The 15,689-nt window shown below is 35.5% G+C and overlaps 1 protein-coding gene across 1 annotated transcript in view; it reads right to left on the reverse strand.

The window, feature by feature from the left end:
* The window catches only part of LOC5570352 (LIM homeobox transcription factor 1-beta), a 33,238-nt gene extending 23,153 nt beyond the window's left edge, over positions 1 to 10,085 (reverse strand). The window contains exon 1 of the mRNA XM_021843764.1: positions 9,378 to 10,085. Within this exon, the coding sequence (XP_021699456.1) occupies positions 9,378 to 9,483 (106 nt within the window). The 5' untranslated portion in view covers positions 9,484 to 10,085. The remainder of the gene's footprint in view (positions 1 to 9,377) is intronic.
* Positions 10,086 to 15,689: the final 5,604 nt, after the last annotated feature.

Genomic DNA, 15,689 nt, shown 5'->3' on the forward strand with positions numbered 1-15,689 from the left:
AAGTGTTCTTTTTAACGCGGTATGTTCACCACAAAATTTGAGGAAATGGATTGATGATGATAGCTCAACTGTAGATTGTCTCGATGAGGACATCGAGAATGTCAGGATGGCCGAGTTGTAGTAGGCTGTGGTGAATGTTTCTAAATTAAGTAGGCTTTGACATGACAAAATGACAAAACGACAACCATTAAGAAATAAACCATTGGCAAGAGAACATCGTCTTTCAATCTCTTACAGGGGGTGACATTGGGTCACTGTAATTAAAATAACTTGTTTTTGAGAATATGATTTCAAAACCATTCACAACTAAAAAATATTGATAAAAAACGATGCAAACAAGACAAAAAGATATCTAAGATGTTTCACAAGTATGATAAACCCACTTAAAAGAAAGATTATACAGAAAATTGAAGAGCTATGTGAAAAAATATGTAAACCCAACATTTATCGTCAAGTTTACATAAATTTTCTTGGTTTTTCCCTCAAATTGTCTTCAAAGTCTCATTCCCATTGCTATAAAGCCCATTCAGTTTCCCCAAAGGTGTACTGAAACAGAGATTATTTTAAACCTTCGCAAATAGTTAAATTTCGGTACGACATTCCACGATCAATAAATTTCAGGCAGAAGTTGACGTCATAATCCCAGTATTTCAGCGATCCAACTCATTTGTACTTCCGTGAGATGTTTCTATTATATGAAAACACTGATAAATAATCATACAGTCGACTCTCCACATCTCGATGTTCTACATCTCGATATCTCTTCCTATGTCGATGATTTCATAAGTCCCTTCAGTCTGCATACGATTTCACTCTCCATATCTCGATATCCTCCTTATCTCGATATCTCCATATCTCGATGTGTGTCTGTTCATTTTTCGTTCTCAATTTTCTCTCCGTATGTCGATATGACCAATATCGAAGGTTACTAGACCAAAGTTTTGGGATTCAAAACAAATTAGGAGCGCGAGATGACGTTTGTTTGTATATTACTTTCTTGGCAACGGTGTATTTTTCAATCTAGTATTCATCAAAATTTTGTTCTTTGTGTCGATCTCTCTCTATCTCGATGGTCCGTTCGATATCGAGATGTGGAGAGGCGACTGTATTAAAAAAAAAACACCCTTTTGATAAAAATTTACGATGTTGCTGCGCACGAAACATAGTTGCTGGTTGAGAAGTTGTCAAAATGCGTTATATTGTTATTCAATGCACGGAATACTCAAGTAGACTTGTTTTATGTTTCAGAGATGCTGTATATAGAAAGAATAAACACATCTCAATGAAAAAAGAGAACACCCGGCACCGTAATATGTCAAAGAAGTGGACTTGGAATTTCATTTACTATCGTTCTTGCTTGACCCAATCTCACCCCCATTTTCAATGTTTTAGACATCGTACCGAAAAAAATGATTTTTCTGTGGGAAAATCAAACAGATTCCGGAAAATACCTGTGATGTGTAATGAAAAGACTTTCAACATTCTACTAATACAACGATAGAGGCTAGAGTACATGCGTGATACTTTGTACAGGAGAAATTTAATGTTGTAAATTTTATCTAGTTTCAACATGCAAGTTTATTGATGTAGTAAACAAAAACTGCTATTTCTAAAAATGTATATTGTTATGAATTATGTGTAATAATATGTTCCCTAACATATGAATTATTAATCTTAGTAATATCAGCGTTATTAGCTGAAATATTTCAAAAAACATATATTTCCGTTTTGACCCAATCTCACCCCCTAGACCCATTGTCACCCCCATCGACGGTACCGAATTTTACTTTCATTTGTCAGTTTTCGTTGATTTGTCACAAGGGTCAATGTTTTATAAACGTTTCAAACACATGTAATAGAAATGTAATTAAGATGTAACTGATCGACCATAGAGCAACAAAGGTGCACACTTAACAGCCAGTTCGCGAGAACCGCAACCCCCTTCCCAAACGAGGTTGTAATGATTGTTCTTCTATATAAAAAAAGAGATTTGGTAAAATTTAAATTTTTATATTTGGGGGAAGTGGAACAAAATTACCTCCAATGATTTCAAAATATGCAAAACCACTAAAACTGCTATAACTATAGTAAAAATGTACGGCTTAAGTTGAATTGAGGCTGAATTAAGGCTCAAAGTTTCTGCCAAATTCTGAAATTTCATTAGCTCGAAGTTGGCTTATATTAAAGTTTCTTACAAACATTTCAACAATCAAACAAATCTTGGGTCAGTGTTGAAGGGAAAATTTGAATTCTGAGAGCATATGAGTCGAATGGAGCGATTCTCTGAATCTACATAAACTTATTGATCATAAAAACTAGCTAAAGACTTTAGGTGATATTCAAACCGTCAGCTGCATAAAACCAGCATTTTTTTTTTTCAAAAATTGCTGATAAAGTTGAAAAGGCGACATATAGAAAATATGCAATGTCACCATGTAGCCTCATATCGATTTTCTAGTGAGGAAGTTCGTCCCACAGTTTTTTCCTGTTTGACCTTTCTGAAAAAAAAGAGAAAAAGTTTCTCTTCCGAACTGTTCATGTGATTGGTTGCTAGAAAGTATGGAAACGAGATGTTTAACTATCGTACTAGCATGGAATAAGGGTATTCTCGTCACTATCCTATTTATTCGTTCCTTGTCACTTCACTATCTAGTCCCATATCCATCGTATCAGATGCTCGCGAATATTGTATGTTTGCTTTCGTTATCACCCATGCACGGCACACGCTCGGGAAACCAAACAGATGATGTGCTTTTGTACGATAAGCTGTGTGGGGAAATTAATTATGATTTATGACCTACATGTCGGTGGCGATAGTGGATTGAATGGCTTGACTTCTGTGGAAAAATCGGTGTGGGCAAATTGAATAGCGTAATGTCAGGAAAAAATGATAGGCAGAGACTGATGTACGGTGGTAACTGTTGAATGTTTACAGTATTGAATAATTTATCTTAGAAGTTTTGATCAAACTCTTAATGCCTTTTTTTGGTAATCAGATTGCATTGTTTTCTGAATATGTACGTGATCCCATATCAGCTTGGCAAAATTTCAGCTAGAACGGTGAAATCATAATTTAGCGCGAGCCATCCCCGAGATAGTCACCAAAAAAATTTCAGTGACGTCTTCCTTCGGAAGGGACGTAAAGCCGTTGGTCCCTAGATGAACTATCCCAGGGCTAAAAATCTCGTTAACAAAGCAGGGCTGGTAGCAGTCAGACAGTAAAATAATAGTGACTTTAGTGACCAAAATGATAAAAATAGTGACCAAAAAGTGACATAGAAGTGACTTCAAAACTACATGTAATAGTAATAAGTGAAAATACGTTCTATGTTGCTATTAATCAATCTTCATTTTGGGTGAATTTAGAGATTTGCACTGCCCATGTTCAAATAGTCGACGTAAGCGCCAATATGATCAAAATTCATTTTTTTGTTGCTATGCATTCTTTGCCTAATAACACACTCGTTGGACATGCGTTGGACATAGGTAGCTGCATAACAGCATATTCAGCGGAAAAGAGGCTGAATAAGCATCATTTTCGCTGAATAAGCTATCATTCAGCTACCAATGTTATTTGGGGTATAAACCAGTCTGCTATGATCATTATTGAAACTTACTGTTTGGTCGCATAAAATACCAATGCAGTAAGGTGTCCATTCAAAATCAGTTTTTCAATTCCCGAATGCCCAAAAAACTAAAAAAAAATGATATTTTATCACTAAATAGTCAAAATCAGAAGACTTGAGATTATAAATTAAATTATTTTTGATTAATACTGTGAGCTGAATATGATTTGAATTTCAAAAGAGTTTTGGACAAAATAATGTGAACCTATTTGTTCAGAGATTTTGTAATTAGGTATATCAACAAATTTGTGCTCTGTGTACTTTATACTGATTTTCCCAAAAAACTGCAAAGTTCAATAACAAACCTTCTAAGACTACCTTAGAAATCATGCGTTAGCGTTAGGCATGACTGATTCCTGGACAAATTCTTAATGTGGTGAAACTTATGTTGGATTTTTTTAACAGAAACGGTATCTTCGAAAACATTTTATTTTTCTCCTTTGAAGCTGGCTATATTTTTGACAGAAATCTAAAATTGCATCTTACAAGCAATCTATCAAAAATTTGGCTAAGAATTTCATCAAAAACTTAACAAAAATCTGACTAAGATTACCTAAAGGACCTCGCTTTTTATTTAATTTAAAAGATTTTTCCATGAATTCATGAACAATTTTACATGATATTTGTTGAGAATGATTGGAAAAATACACTGTAAATATGCAGAAATCTATACAAAATCTCGTCAGGGGTCCCATAAGAACTTTGTCATAGATCAAGGAAAAACTAATAGGTAATCCAGATAAGGCTTTATCAAAAATCAGTTCTGAATTAATCTGTCCAAGATTTCAGTGGATCTCCCAAGAAATTTGTCAAATATTCATTTGGCCCAGGTTTTCGTAAATAACAATATCATTAACCATAAGAACTTTCTACAAATTGTTTTGATGGTTTGTAGATTTCGTGCTTGGAGATGTTCGTTCAAAATTATTTTCCCGGCGACCATCTCAAATTTCCGGTTTTCCCGTCTTTTGCCCCGGTCCAGTGGCCATCCTGGTATTATTGAAAACAATTGTATCACTCAGTGACGACTCGTAATCTAACGTTTTATCTGTTTTACGACCCGTTTTGTATAGAAATAGTTGACCTAAGATGAAGTGATTCCTATCAATATTAGTACTCGCTTTTAAAGTCCTGGACGAGTTTCTAACAAACTCTTTAATTTTTTGTTTGTTATCAAAATCCGTCTTTGGCTTATCTCCGGAAGGAATTTTGATGAGGATTTTTCAAATAATAGGTTAAAGATTCCTTCTATAGTCACATATTCCTGCAGAAAGTTCACCTGTAATTTATTCAGCAGATCTGTCAGATATTGGTCCAGGTATTCGCCAAAATTTATTAAAATATTACGACTACAAAATTCAGTCCAAATGTTTTGCCAGCATATTCTCCAAAACCTTTCCCAGAAATCAGATTTTTTTTTAAATATTTTCCGTTGCAAATGTCTACGAAATATTCAGGAATCCCTATCTTTTTGACTCTTAAATTTCCAAATCACACATATTTGTCTTCATAATCATAAATATCTATTTCTTGCGGTTTGTGTTTGAATTTCAATACCGTTAGATCAAGAAAATAGTGACTTCAGTGACCAATTTTCTGAAAAAAGTGACTTTAGTGACTTTTTGTTGGAAATAGTGACTTTTTAGTGACCAGTAGGTGAATTCTGGCGCGTATTTTCTTCGAAGAAAAGAAAATTTTCTTGCTGGTGAGTTATGGAAGAAAATTTCTTCTCTTCGAAGAAAATGTGCGCCGGAATTCACCTACAGGTCGAAAAAAGTGACAAAGTCACTAAAAAGTGACTTGCTACCAGCCCTGATTAAGACAGAAAACTTACTTTTACAAAGAAAATTTGCCAGAGATTTGTGTAATTTTCGACGTTGGATAACGTCTTACAGCAACATACTGGGGACAATTTCGAAAAACGAAAATCGCTCGCGCCACGAAAAGTGGTTAGATTTTGACTGTTAATAACATACTAACACCCGGATAGATTTTCGAGATTCTTGCACCAATGGATTGGAAATCTTTCTACGAATCGACTCCAATAATGAAAACTATTGCTTTTCATGACTAAACTATTGATAAATGGGTAAATATCGAGGCATTTCTTATTTTCCATAGAAGAACACTTTTTACTTGCTGTTATAAAATTTTGACGTTTTGAAGTTTACATGTACCGTAAAATGGGGTAACTTTGATAGAGCGGGTAACTTTGATACTGCGAGACCAACAACATATTAAACGAAATAACGAAGTTTCTGTCAATCAGTTAAGAAAAACGAATGCAAAAGTAAAAAGTATTAGTATGACACTTAATGTCAAAGCTATTTTCGTTGGAATCAAGTGCATTAGAGGATTTATATGCAAATATTGAAAATTTTAGCATTTTTGGAACGCTTACAAACAATCTGTTCTACGATCACTATTTGATAAAGTCATAATGAGTTCGTCACTTATCCATGACAGCCTAGTTATAGTGGAACATGAATTCGGTCTCAAATTTCTTAGCAAAAACCATTCTTATTAACTGGGACCATTTTTGTAATCTAAGTCAGAAATTTCCATATAGGGTTAAACGCCTAGAGGTATGGAACGCCTTATAAATGTTCCGAAATTCATTCAATCTTGTTCGATTTATACTCCATTATCAAAGTTACCCCAAAACAGAAAACCGACTTTCGATTATATGAAAAATAATATATCCATTCTGAATAAATCTTGTGGCAATCTATCAAGTGCAATCGATAGTTAGGATGTCAGTACTTGTTTTAAAAATATAAATTGTAATTCTCTGATTCAGTTCGCATAATTATTGAAGTTTTCTTCGAAAAAACTATCAAAGTTTCCCCGCCTAAATGTAGGCAATTTTGTAAGAAAATCCCTGATGTTGTAGTTGTTGTTGTTTGTGAGGGACTTTAACCCGAAGGTCATTCGTCCCTCAAAAATCCCTGATATCTAACAGATTTTTTTTTATTTCAACCGTATGAGCTAATTGGTACGAGATAAGAAGATGAAATCGAGCTCGGGAATATATTTTAGGCATCCTTACAAACTTTCAGGTTGATACTATGATCAAATCCTTGTTTAGATCTAGAAGTTTATGGATGTTTGTCAATACTACACCGTACATGATTTATATTTTTTTTTTCCTAGAAATAAACATTCTTTAACTCAAAAAAAAAAAACTTCATAACACACAATTCGACAATATTTACGACAAACACCGCACAGTATTTCGATCGACCGAAATCGTGAACTTAATTCTGTAGCACCATTAAACATGATTTTTTCGGAATGGTGTCTTCGGACGAAAATTTTCTAAAAATATAGCGCATATATTGACGGTAAATGTTAGTTCGCAACTTTGCCACGGGCGGCGCTGCGAAAATATGTTTTTTGAAATGACGATCTTTAAATATGATGTCTTCGGCAAAGTTGTAGATAATTCAAATACAAACAACTTTGCCAAAGACACCTAGTGTGTATTCAGCCGCCGCATTTCCAAAATACGGGAGTATTTTATGAACGACCCCCTAAAACTAGTTTTTCTCGTATATTTTGAAAATACGAAGTTTCCGGTAGCAACAATGTTCTACAAAATTGTGTAAACAGTCAAAATGAATCATTCTCTAGAAGACACTAGTCTTCTAAAGATCAAGGAATAGCAGTTTTAATCGTTTAAGTGCAAAAATCAGTCATTTTTGGGGTCCGTGTATTTATTCGAGTGGCAGCTGGTGGCAGATGAAACCTAGTAGGATTCAAAATACATCATTAGTAGTTGTAAATGTCGATAGTGTCATTAGTATCCACGAGTATCCCTTTTACTTAGAGGAAGTTTCATCAATGACTCTTATTATCCTGTAGTACTTAGTTATATGATGGGTAGAGGGCTATGTGGCTCCATACTTCTTCTTTTTCATCTCCTTGACACATTCTTCATCTTTGGGTAGATGTAGAGGCACATATTCTCGGTTACCACGACGAAGCAGAAGAAGTTCTTTATGGTGTGGAACTTCTTCGAGTATCAAAAGGAGACCATGTCAATCATCGTGACAGGCATCTTCAACATCGATATGAGCAAACAAATGAACATGGAGTTCACGGACTTCATGAAGAAGTACCTCAACCTCAAACTGGCTTCGGAACCCACTAAAGCAACCAATCTTAGTGAATCATTCGTGGACCTTACGTTCAACTGAAATATTTGTTTGGAGAGCAAGAGTTTCCGCTTGCTCATGCTTCTTCTTGCATCGACCAATTCTATCGGTGTTGAAGAGATAACTGAACCAAGCAAATAATAACACACAATGTCTGACCATAATACGTCAAAATCGATATGCAACAAATAGTGTGAAAATTGATTAGATTTTTAGCAGTACAAATCTTTCATAAGTTCGTGACGGTCTTAAAAGAGGCTAACGTTATTCAACGTCAACTTGGCGGTCGTATCTCGGAAACAACCTCTTACTTTTTTAAAATATTGTGTATCAGTTTATATTATGATTAATAATTTTGTATTTCGTTGTACGTATAAATAAGTTAGTGCTTGCAAGCTATTCCAAGAATCAGGATTATATTCTAAAGAAGCAATATTTTCATTGGAAATTAAGATAATTTCAACTACACTACACACTATTAAGCATCCTTATTTATTTATACATTGCAGTGACACGTGAGGTTAACGTCCAAAACGAAAACATGTGTAAAAACTTTTATTTGTAAGCTAGCAACACCACCGGGTTAGTAACAAGCCGCTCGGATGCAATCCTACTCAACGATGTGAAAGTAGACTTCTATCAAAACGATCAGTGAGAAGTGTTTTTTTTTTGACAAGCAATTGTTTTCATTTTTGCACTTTGATCTGGCACGTCTAGCCTTTAGAATAAGACTAACTTGGAGCTGCCTGCCTTATTTACACTATATTTGTAACACTTTTTATAAATCAGCTATCGTTATCCATTTTTTCTAATGCTTTATTAGAACTATCTAAATAATCGAAAACTTATGAAGTTCGATAATTCGCTGGAACTAAAACAAACAGTACTCCTACTACAGATCAATCTTGCAATATGCGACCACACTGCTTATCATAGTGATATCCTTTAGTCTAATCTGGTCTAAGCGTCTATTCATCACTATCAAAACTTCCCCTTGTCCTAGATAGCCGTGGAAAATGCAGAGTTATTCTCGGTGTTCCAGAAGCAATGATTACCTAACTAACACAATCCTTCCTCTGCTCGGTGTAAGGAAGTGAACGGCGCCGTTTTCAGTCTAGAGAAGTTTGTCCTAGTGTGATAGAACACTGATAGTCAATCGCATGATCTGTAAAAAAAACATATGATTCATCGTTGCCTTGATTTGCCTTTTTAAGGTAATAATGCCAATTTCGTATACCATTCAAGATCTATATAGTTGCAATACTAATCATGATTGAAAATGCAGTAGGAATAAGACAACAAAACCTTATCGTTTAAGTATGAAGGTATTAACTTTGACCAATAAAACTCTAATACAGCAGTGGAAGTGTCGTTAGAACACTAAGCTGATAAGCAGGTCCTGCTAGCGGAGTATATGGTCACAAACAAGAGGGCAGCTTGAATCGTTCCGGAAAGCGAACCCCTGAACACCTCTCAGCATGGTCTTGCTTTGTACCGGTGTACTTAACCGCAGAACCAAGAAAAGCCCAATCGGCCTTCATCAATGTGCAATAATTGGCATATCCTCCAACTCCATTAAGTCCTAATGGTTTACCTGTTCGCTCATTACTGTCAGTAGGACAATCTTGCAAATTTGATTCCGTTGTTTGTCCCTGTGTTATTCCTGAATTGAGGCCTATGTTGTGATAGAATTCCAACATTTTCCGGTCACCGTAGTAAATTGTACAACTATCACCGTATCACACTGCTGTTGCCCTTTTCCTCACACGCACTCACTATTAGCACATCATTTGTTTGGATGGGTTTCCCTTGTGGATTAGCATCCAGTATCACTGTAATCCTATGAATTCACCGCTGTGATCTCCGTCAAAACAACTATCACTCACGCACGAGTACCTGCAGAGCCGGTGGATAGCGAAGCAACGACAACGCGCGCGCACAACAATCACGTCCGAACGCTACGAGCGACAATCCGCATGTGGTGGGCTCTTCTTCAAATGAAATGCCAACTATGCAGCAGTCGTAGTCAACATGGAAAGAATAAAAGAATAATAAAAACTAGGGTATGGATATGTGGAATCGAGGAATGTCAACAACATTTACGGCAGTTAGCAGGAGACGCAAGGGCTGACAGTATGCGATACGCATACCTATCTTCTGTAAAGTGAAACGAAGTGAAAAGAGTGGAGGGAGAAGCGCTCCGGATGAAATGAAAGCCTAAAGAGGGTCGGATACTAACACAGAAACGCAGCAATATTTGTTTCACGGCGACGGCAGCCGGTCGGGTGTCACATGTGTTCCGATCGATAACAGTTCTCAGCGTTTCCCGCATCGCAAATTGCATCCATTGTGGACTGAAGAACCAACTGAAACCGTGGAGTTGGAGAAGTAAACCGGTCTGCCATGAAAAGAGGAGCCGCACTCCAGGCATTCTGACGGAAAATCGATAAGAAAGACATGAACCCATCCCATCGCAGTTAACAAAAAATTGTATTTCTAAGTTTGTCCTGCCTACTATTGCGCATGTACACACGATTGTCCAGCGAAAGACTCCATAAAGAAAAGACATGAAGAAATACGTGAAACAAGGCTAGTCGCAGAAGCACGCCTACTGCGCTACGATTGGTTGTTAACCATGAATGTAGTAGTGATATTCGGTTCGCAGGGGAAATCTCTCTTGGAAAAACATCGCATCATGTTGCATGAGTGTTTTATAGCAACTGTGCAACCATATTCAAATCAAGCATTGAACGGTTAGAGCGAGAGAATATCAGTGGGGGTAAAGCACTTTTTTTCGAGCTACAAGAAATCTGTGCCAATTTTAGATTTTTCATACAAAGCAGGCCAACATCATATAGTTAGTAGGACGAAAACTAGTGCTGGGTCGAAAATTGGGGTACTTTTCCTAGTCGTTTAAGCACTGAACCGAACAGCGTTTTGTGGTACTCATTTTACTTCAACTCATTGTTGGTAGACTCATACTGAAATCTCGATCATTGAGTTCTTTTGCGAAAGCAAACTCATTTGCGATCTGCTTCGCAAAACTCACACATGAGATTTTAAAAACACTTACTCACGATCATGCCATCAAAAATGATTCAATCATAAAACCCATCTAAAAGTTTTTATATCCCGATGTTAAGGTTTGCATTAGAAAGGTTTGTTATATTTCTAGCAGAAAACACAAATAAGATGACAAAAGTCTTATTTTGTTCTGGTCACTTGTTATGAAAAAATCAATTTCATAGGTTATGATAATTTACTCATATTTTCAAATTCATTTTATTTTGATTAAGGCCGCACGGGACGTCATTATAATCATCCTATCCATTTGAAGAAGCAGATCTCAAGTACCACTCCATATATGGATGTGAAAAATTTATCACTATATTCTATATATGTGGTGCACAATCGATTAAATTTTCAGCTTCATCGGTTCACTAAAACTCGAGATTTGCTTCGGCAAAGTTTTGATGATAATTGTTAGAGTGAGACAAAAGATAGGGAAAATAACACGGTCTCCCGTGTCCCCTTAACTTTAATCAAGTATAGTAGTTGGATGATCCTCAACTAAACAGTGCATAACGATATTTTTATTCAATTTATTCAATCAGTCTCAAAATTGTCGAGTGCTCATCTTGCCCCGGGTGGCCATCTTGCCCCGTTCTCCCCTAACTAACTGAATTCTCCTGAATAACATTGCAGTATACAATCGCGTGATTGAATAGGTTGTTAGAGATGGCGAGTGAGTGTAAAAAAGTGGGTGTACAGTATGATTTAAAATATAATTAATAAAATTCCAAAGTGAAATATAATCTAATATTTTTCAAAATGTCTTCGCGTCCCCGTTAAACGCTCAGTTTGAACCAATATCAGACCGTTGTTGTACTTCGATTGTTTCCTCATCGAACGGTAGGATCGAAACTTCAATAACCGCACACTTATAACAAATCCGTCCTTGCCCGGTATAGCCTCTACCACACGAGCTACCGGCCAATGGAGTAGCGGGGTTTATTCCTTCAATTGCACTAATTATCCTGGTTAAATATTAGACTGCTGCTACGTTGATGGAACTGACAAGCAAGTCACTTACCAACGTTTCCAAAGGTCCTGTGCCGTCTTTTTCATATCTTGCAAACGGTTCCCTGAGTTGATGTGATCCAAGTCGGGTTCAGGCATGGCGACAAGTGGCTCCCCAACTAAAAAGTAAGAGGTTGTTTCCGAGATACGATCGCCAAATTCACGTTGGATAACGTTAGTTTCTTCTATTTCCTGGATAGAAACCGTCACGAAACTATGAAAGATTTCTATTGCTAAAAATCAAATCAATTTTCACACTATTTGTTGCATGTCAATTCTGACCTATTATGGACGTTTTGTGTTATTATTTGTTTGGTTCGGTTAACACTTCAACAATAGAACTGGTCGATGTAAGAAGAAGCATGAGCGGTAACTTTTGCTCTTGAAACAAATATTCTGGTTGAACGTTAGATCCACGCACATTTTTGGTTTCCGCTTCCCACTACACGGAGCCAAAAATTTCGTACGAATTCCATAAGAGAACGCTTGTGAATCGCTTTCTTGACTGGGTTTCCCTCTTTCATAAGATTCTTATGAAACATAAAACGTCCGATAATCACAAGAAATTCTTGTCGTTGTCATTAGAGATCTTATGAATGTCTCTTTTGACGTTAGGTAACGTCTTACGGCAACATACTGGGGTACAATTTCGAAAAACGAAAATCGCTCGCGTCACGACTGTTGACTGTTGATAACATACTAACGCCCGGATAGATTTTCGAGATTCATGCACCAATCGATTGAAAATCTTTCTACGAATCTACTTAAATAATGAAAACTATTGATTTTCATTACTAAACTATTGAAAAATAGGTGAATATCGAGGCATGTCTTATTTTTCATAGAAAATCACATTTTTTTTTCTTGCTGTCATAAGGTTTTGACGTTCTGAAGTTTACATGTAGGGGGAGATCCCCTAGTACCGGACACTTAAGCCACCAAATTCATAATTCGAAAAATATTGATTTTATGGGCTCGTGTTACCCATTTATGATAAATATTATCATTTTTATAGTGTACAAAAATAAATTTGAAAATATAAATATGAATTTTGACATTGAATTTTGATGATGTATTTTAGTACCATAAAACGGGGTAACTTTGATAGTTTTTTCGAAGAAAACTTGAATATTTATGCATGCTGTTTCAAAGAATTTTAATTCATATTTTTTAAACAAGTACAGGTATCGTAACTATCGATTCCAGTTGATAGATTTCCAAAAGATTTATTCTTAATGGATTTATAATTTTTCATATAATCGAAAGTCGGTTTTCTGTTTTGGGGTAATTTTGATAATGAACACTCGAACAAAATTGAATGAATAACAGAACATTTGTATGGCGTTGCATATCTTTAGGCGTTTAACGTTATATGGAAATTTGTGACTTAGATTACAAAAATGGTCCAAGTTTGTAAAAATAGTATTCGCTAAGAGTTTTGAGACCGAATTCGAGTTCTATGATAACTAGGCTATCAAGTATAAGGGATGAATTCATTATGACTACATCAAATAGTGATCGTAGAACAGATTGTTTGAGAGCATTTCAAAATTGCTAAAATCTTATAAATTTTCCATGTTTGCATATAAATCCTCAAATGTACTTGATTCCAACGGAAATAGCTTTAACATGAAGTGTCATACTAATACTCTTTACTTTTGCATTCGTTTTGCTTAACAGATTAACAGGAACTTTGTTATTTCGTTTAGTATGTTGAGTCTCGCATTATCAAAGTTACCCCGTTTTACGGTACTTACCAAATTGATCGATCTTGAAAGGTGGCACCCAATACCGGACATGATCTGGAAATGCATCGAATTCTGTAAATTTGAACATCATTGAATGTGTACACTATAGAAATAATTTATAACTACCAATTCAATGCAATTGCAACATTTACAAAAATAATTTGAGTTTTTCTTAGTTTGCAAGATGCCTATCAAAAACCTCTTTCATATATGATGAAAAATAGCACTTTTTACGATGGTGTTATGAATGTTCATTCTTCTTAATTTTATTGCATGTTTGATACCATGGTCGACGGAACCCATGAAAAATTAAAGTATTTTGAGACACTGATGCAATAATTACAAAGATATCATATAACAAATTAAGCTGTCCGAAACTGAGGGACAGGAGATGCTTAACCAAAATTGTAATTTGTCCATATTTACTTCAATTATGGTACAAAATACATTCAAACTATCAAATTAGGATTATGTTCGATCATGCTTGCGGGATCCAAAGTATTTTTTCATATTCAAAATAATTACTAAATAGGCTCAAAATTAAGAAGATACGTCATTTTTTAAAAGATTTTCAAACTTTTCTACTTTTTTAAAAAGGGATGCATATTTCAAGGATGTGTTATTCTACGCAAACATTAGTCTACATAATAGCTTTCTTTTCTACTAATACACCATCTTGATTGGACCATGATTTCTCAATGTTTCGGCTTTGTCCGGTATTGGGTGCTGTCCGGCACTGGGGGATCTCCCCCTACCGTAATTTCAGGTGAAATTGATCATTTTTCATGGTTTTTCTTGTCTGTTTTCAATAATGTTGAAAATGCCAAACAACTGAATGCAGAAAAACAAGTACGACGGTCAGCCTCTTTGGCTCATGTGCCAAAATTTTCTAACAAATGTGTTTTTAGTGCTAAAAATCATCCCTAAATCGGGGAATCCCATTTCGGGGTGGAATTGATCACTTGTGAATGCAATTACTGTAATTTTTTTAAACGACTCTACATAATGAATATTAGCTCCCTGAATCCAAACATGCTTGCTAAATTCTTAATAATGCAATATTTAAAGAAATAATGAAATAAAAGAAATAAAAGAGGCTGACGTTATCCAACGTCAACTTGGCGGTCGTATCTCGGAAACAACCTCTTACTTTTTTTCTTAAATTCAAAGAGCGATTCTCCAAATATATAATGGTCCTAAAGAATTTTATAATTGAAATCTATGATCGTTCATAAGAGTATCTTATGATGTTATACTCATTTGTATTATGAACGCAATGATCGATGGATGTTTACAAGCATTTCTTTTGAGTCTCATTAGGTGCTTCTTGTGTCTTTATTCCATTAGAAATTCGTATGAAATTCCTACGTATGATAGGAAGTTTTTCACAAGTGTTACTAATCATTGTCATACGCACACTTATGAATCTCTTTCGATAATATCATGTTATTGACATCGCTCCTCGTAATTCACAAGATTTTCGTATGAAATTTTAACGAATATCGTACTCCATTAGATTGTCTTATGAAAGCCAACGATCAATGCGTATGATTACCAAAAAGAGTTTCTTATGAAATTATATCTATTTATGTTATGAGTATTACAGTCGCCTCTCCACATCTCGATATCGAAGGGACCATCGAGATAGGGAGAGAACAAAGAGACAAATTTTTGATGAAAACTAGATTGAAAAACACTCTGTTGCCAAGAAAGTAATACACAAACAGACGTCATTTTGCGCTCCTAACTTGTTTTGAATCCCAAAACTTTGGTCTAGTAACCTTCGATATTGGTCATATCGACATACGGAGAGAAAATTGAGAACAAAGAATCAACAGAAACACATCGAGATATGGAGATATCGAGATATGGAGAGAGAAAATGTATGCAGACTATGAAATAATCGACATAAGGAGAGATATCGAGATGTAGAACATCGAGATGTGGAGAGTCTACTGTATTCCATAAGCCTTTATGGAATATTATAAGATTCTCGAATGAAAAACAAAATACTTCTTGTGTCGTTATTCCATACGAAAATCTTAAGTACCTAATACATTCCATTTCCTCAGTGAATA

The sequence above is a fragment of the Aedes aegypti genome, chromosome 2, assembly GCF_002204515.2.
Source record: "Aedes aegypti strain LVP_AGWG chromosome 2, AaegL5.0 Primary Assembly, whole genome shotgun sequence".
Taxonomy (NCBI): domain Eukaryota; kingdom Metazoa; phylum Arthropoda; class Insecta; order Diptera; family Culicidae; genus Aedes; species Aedes aegypti.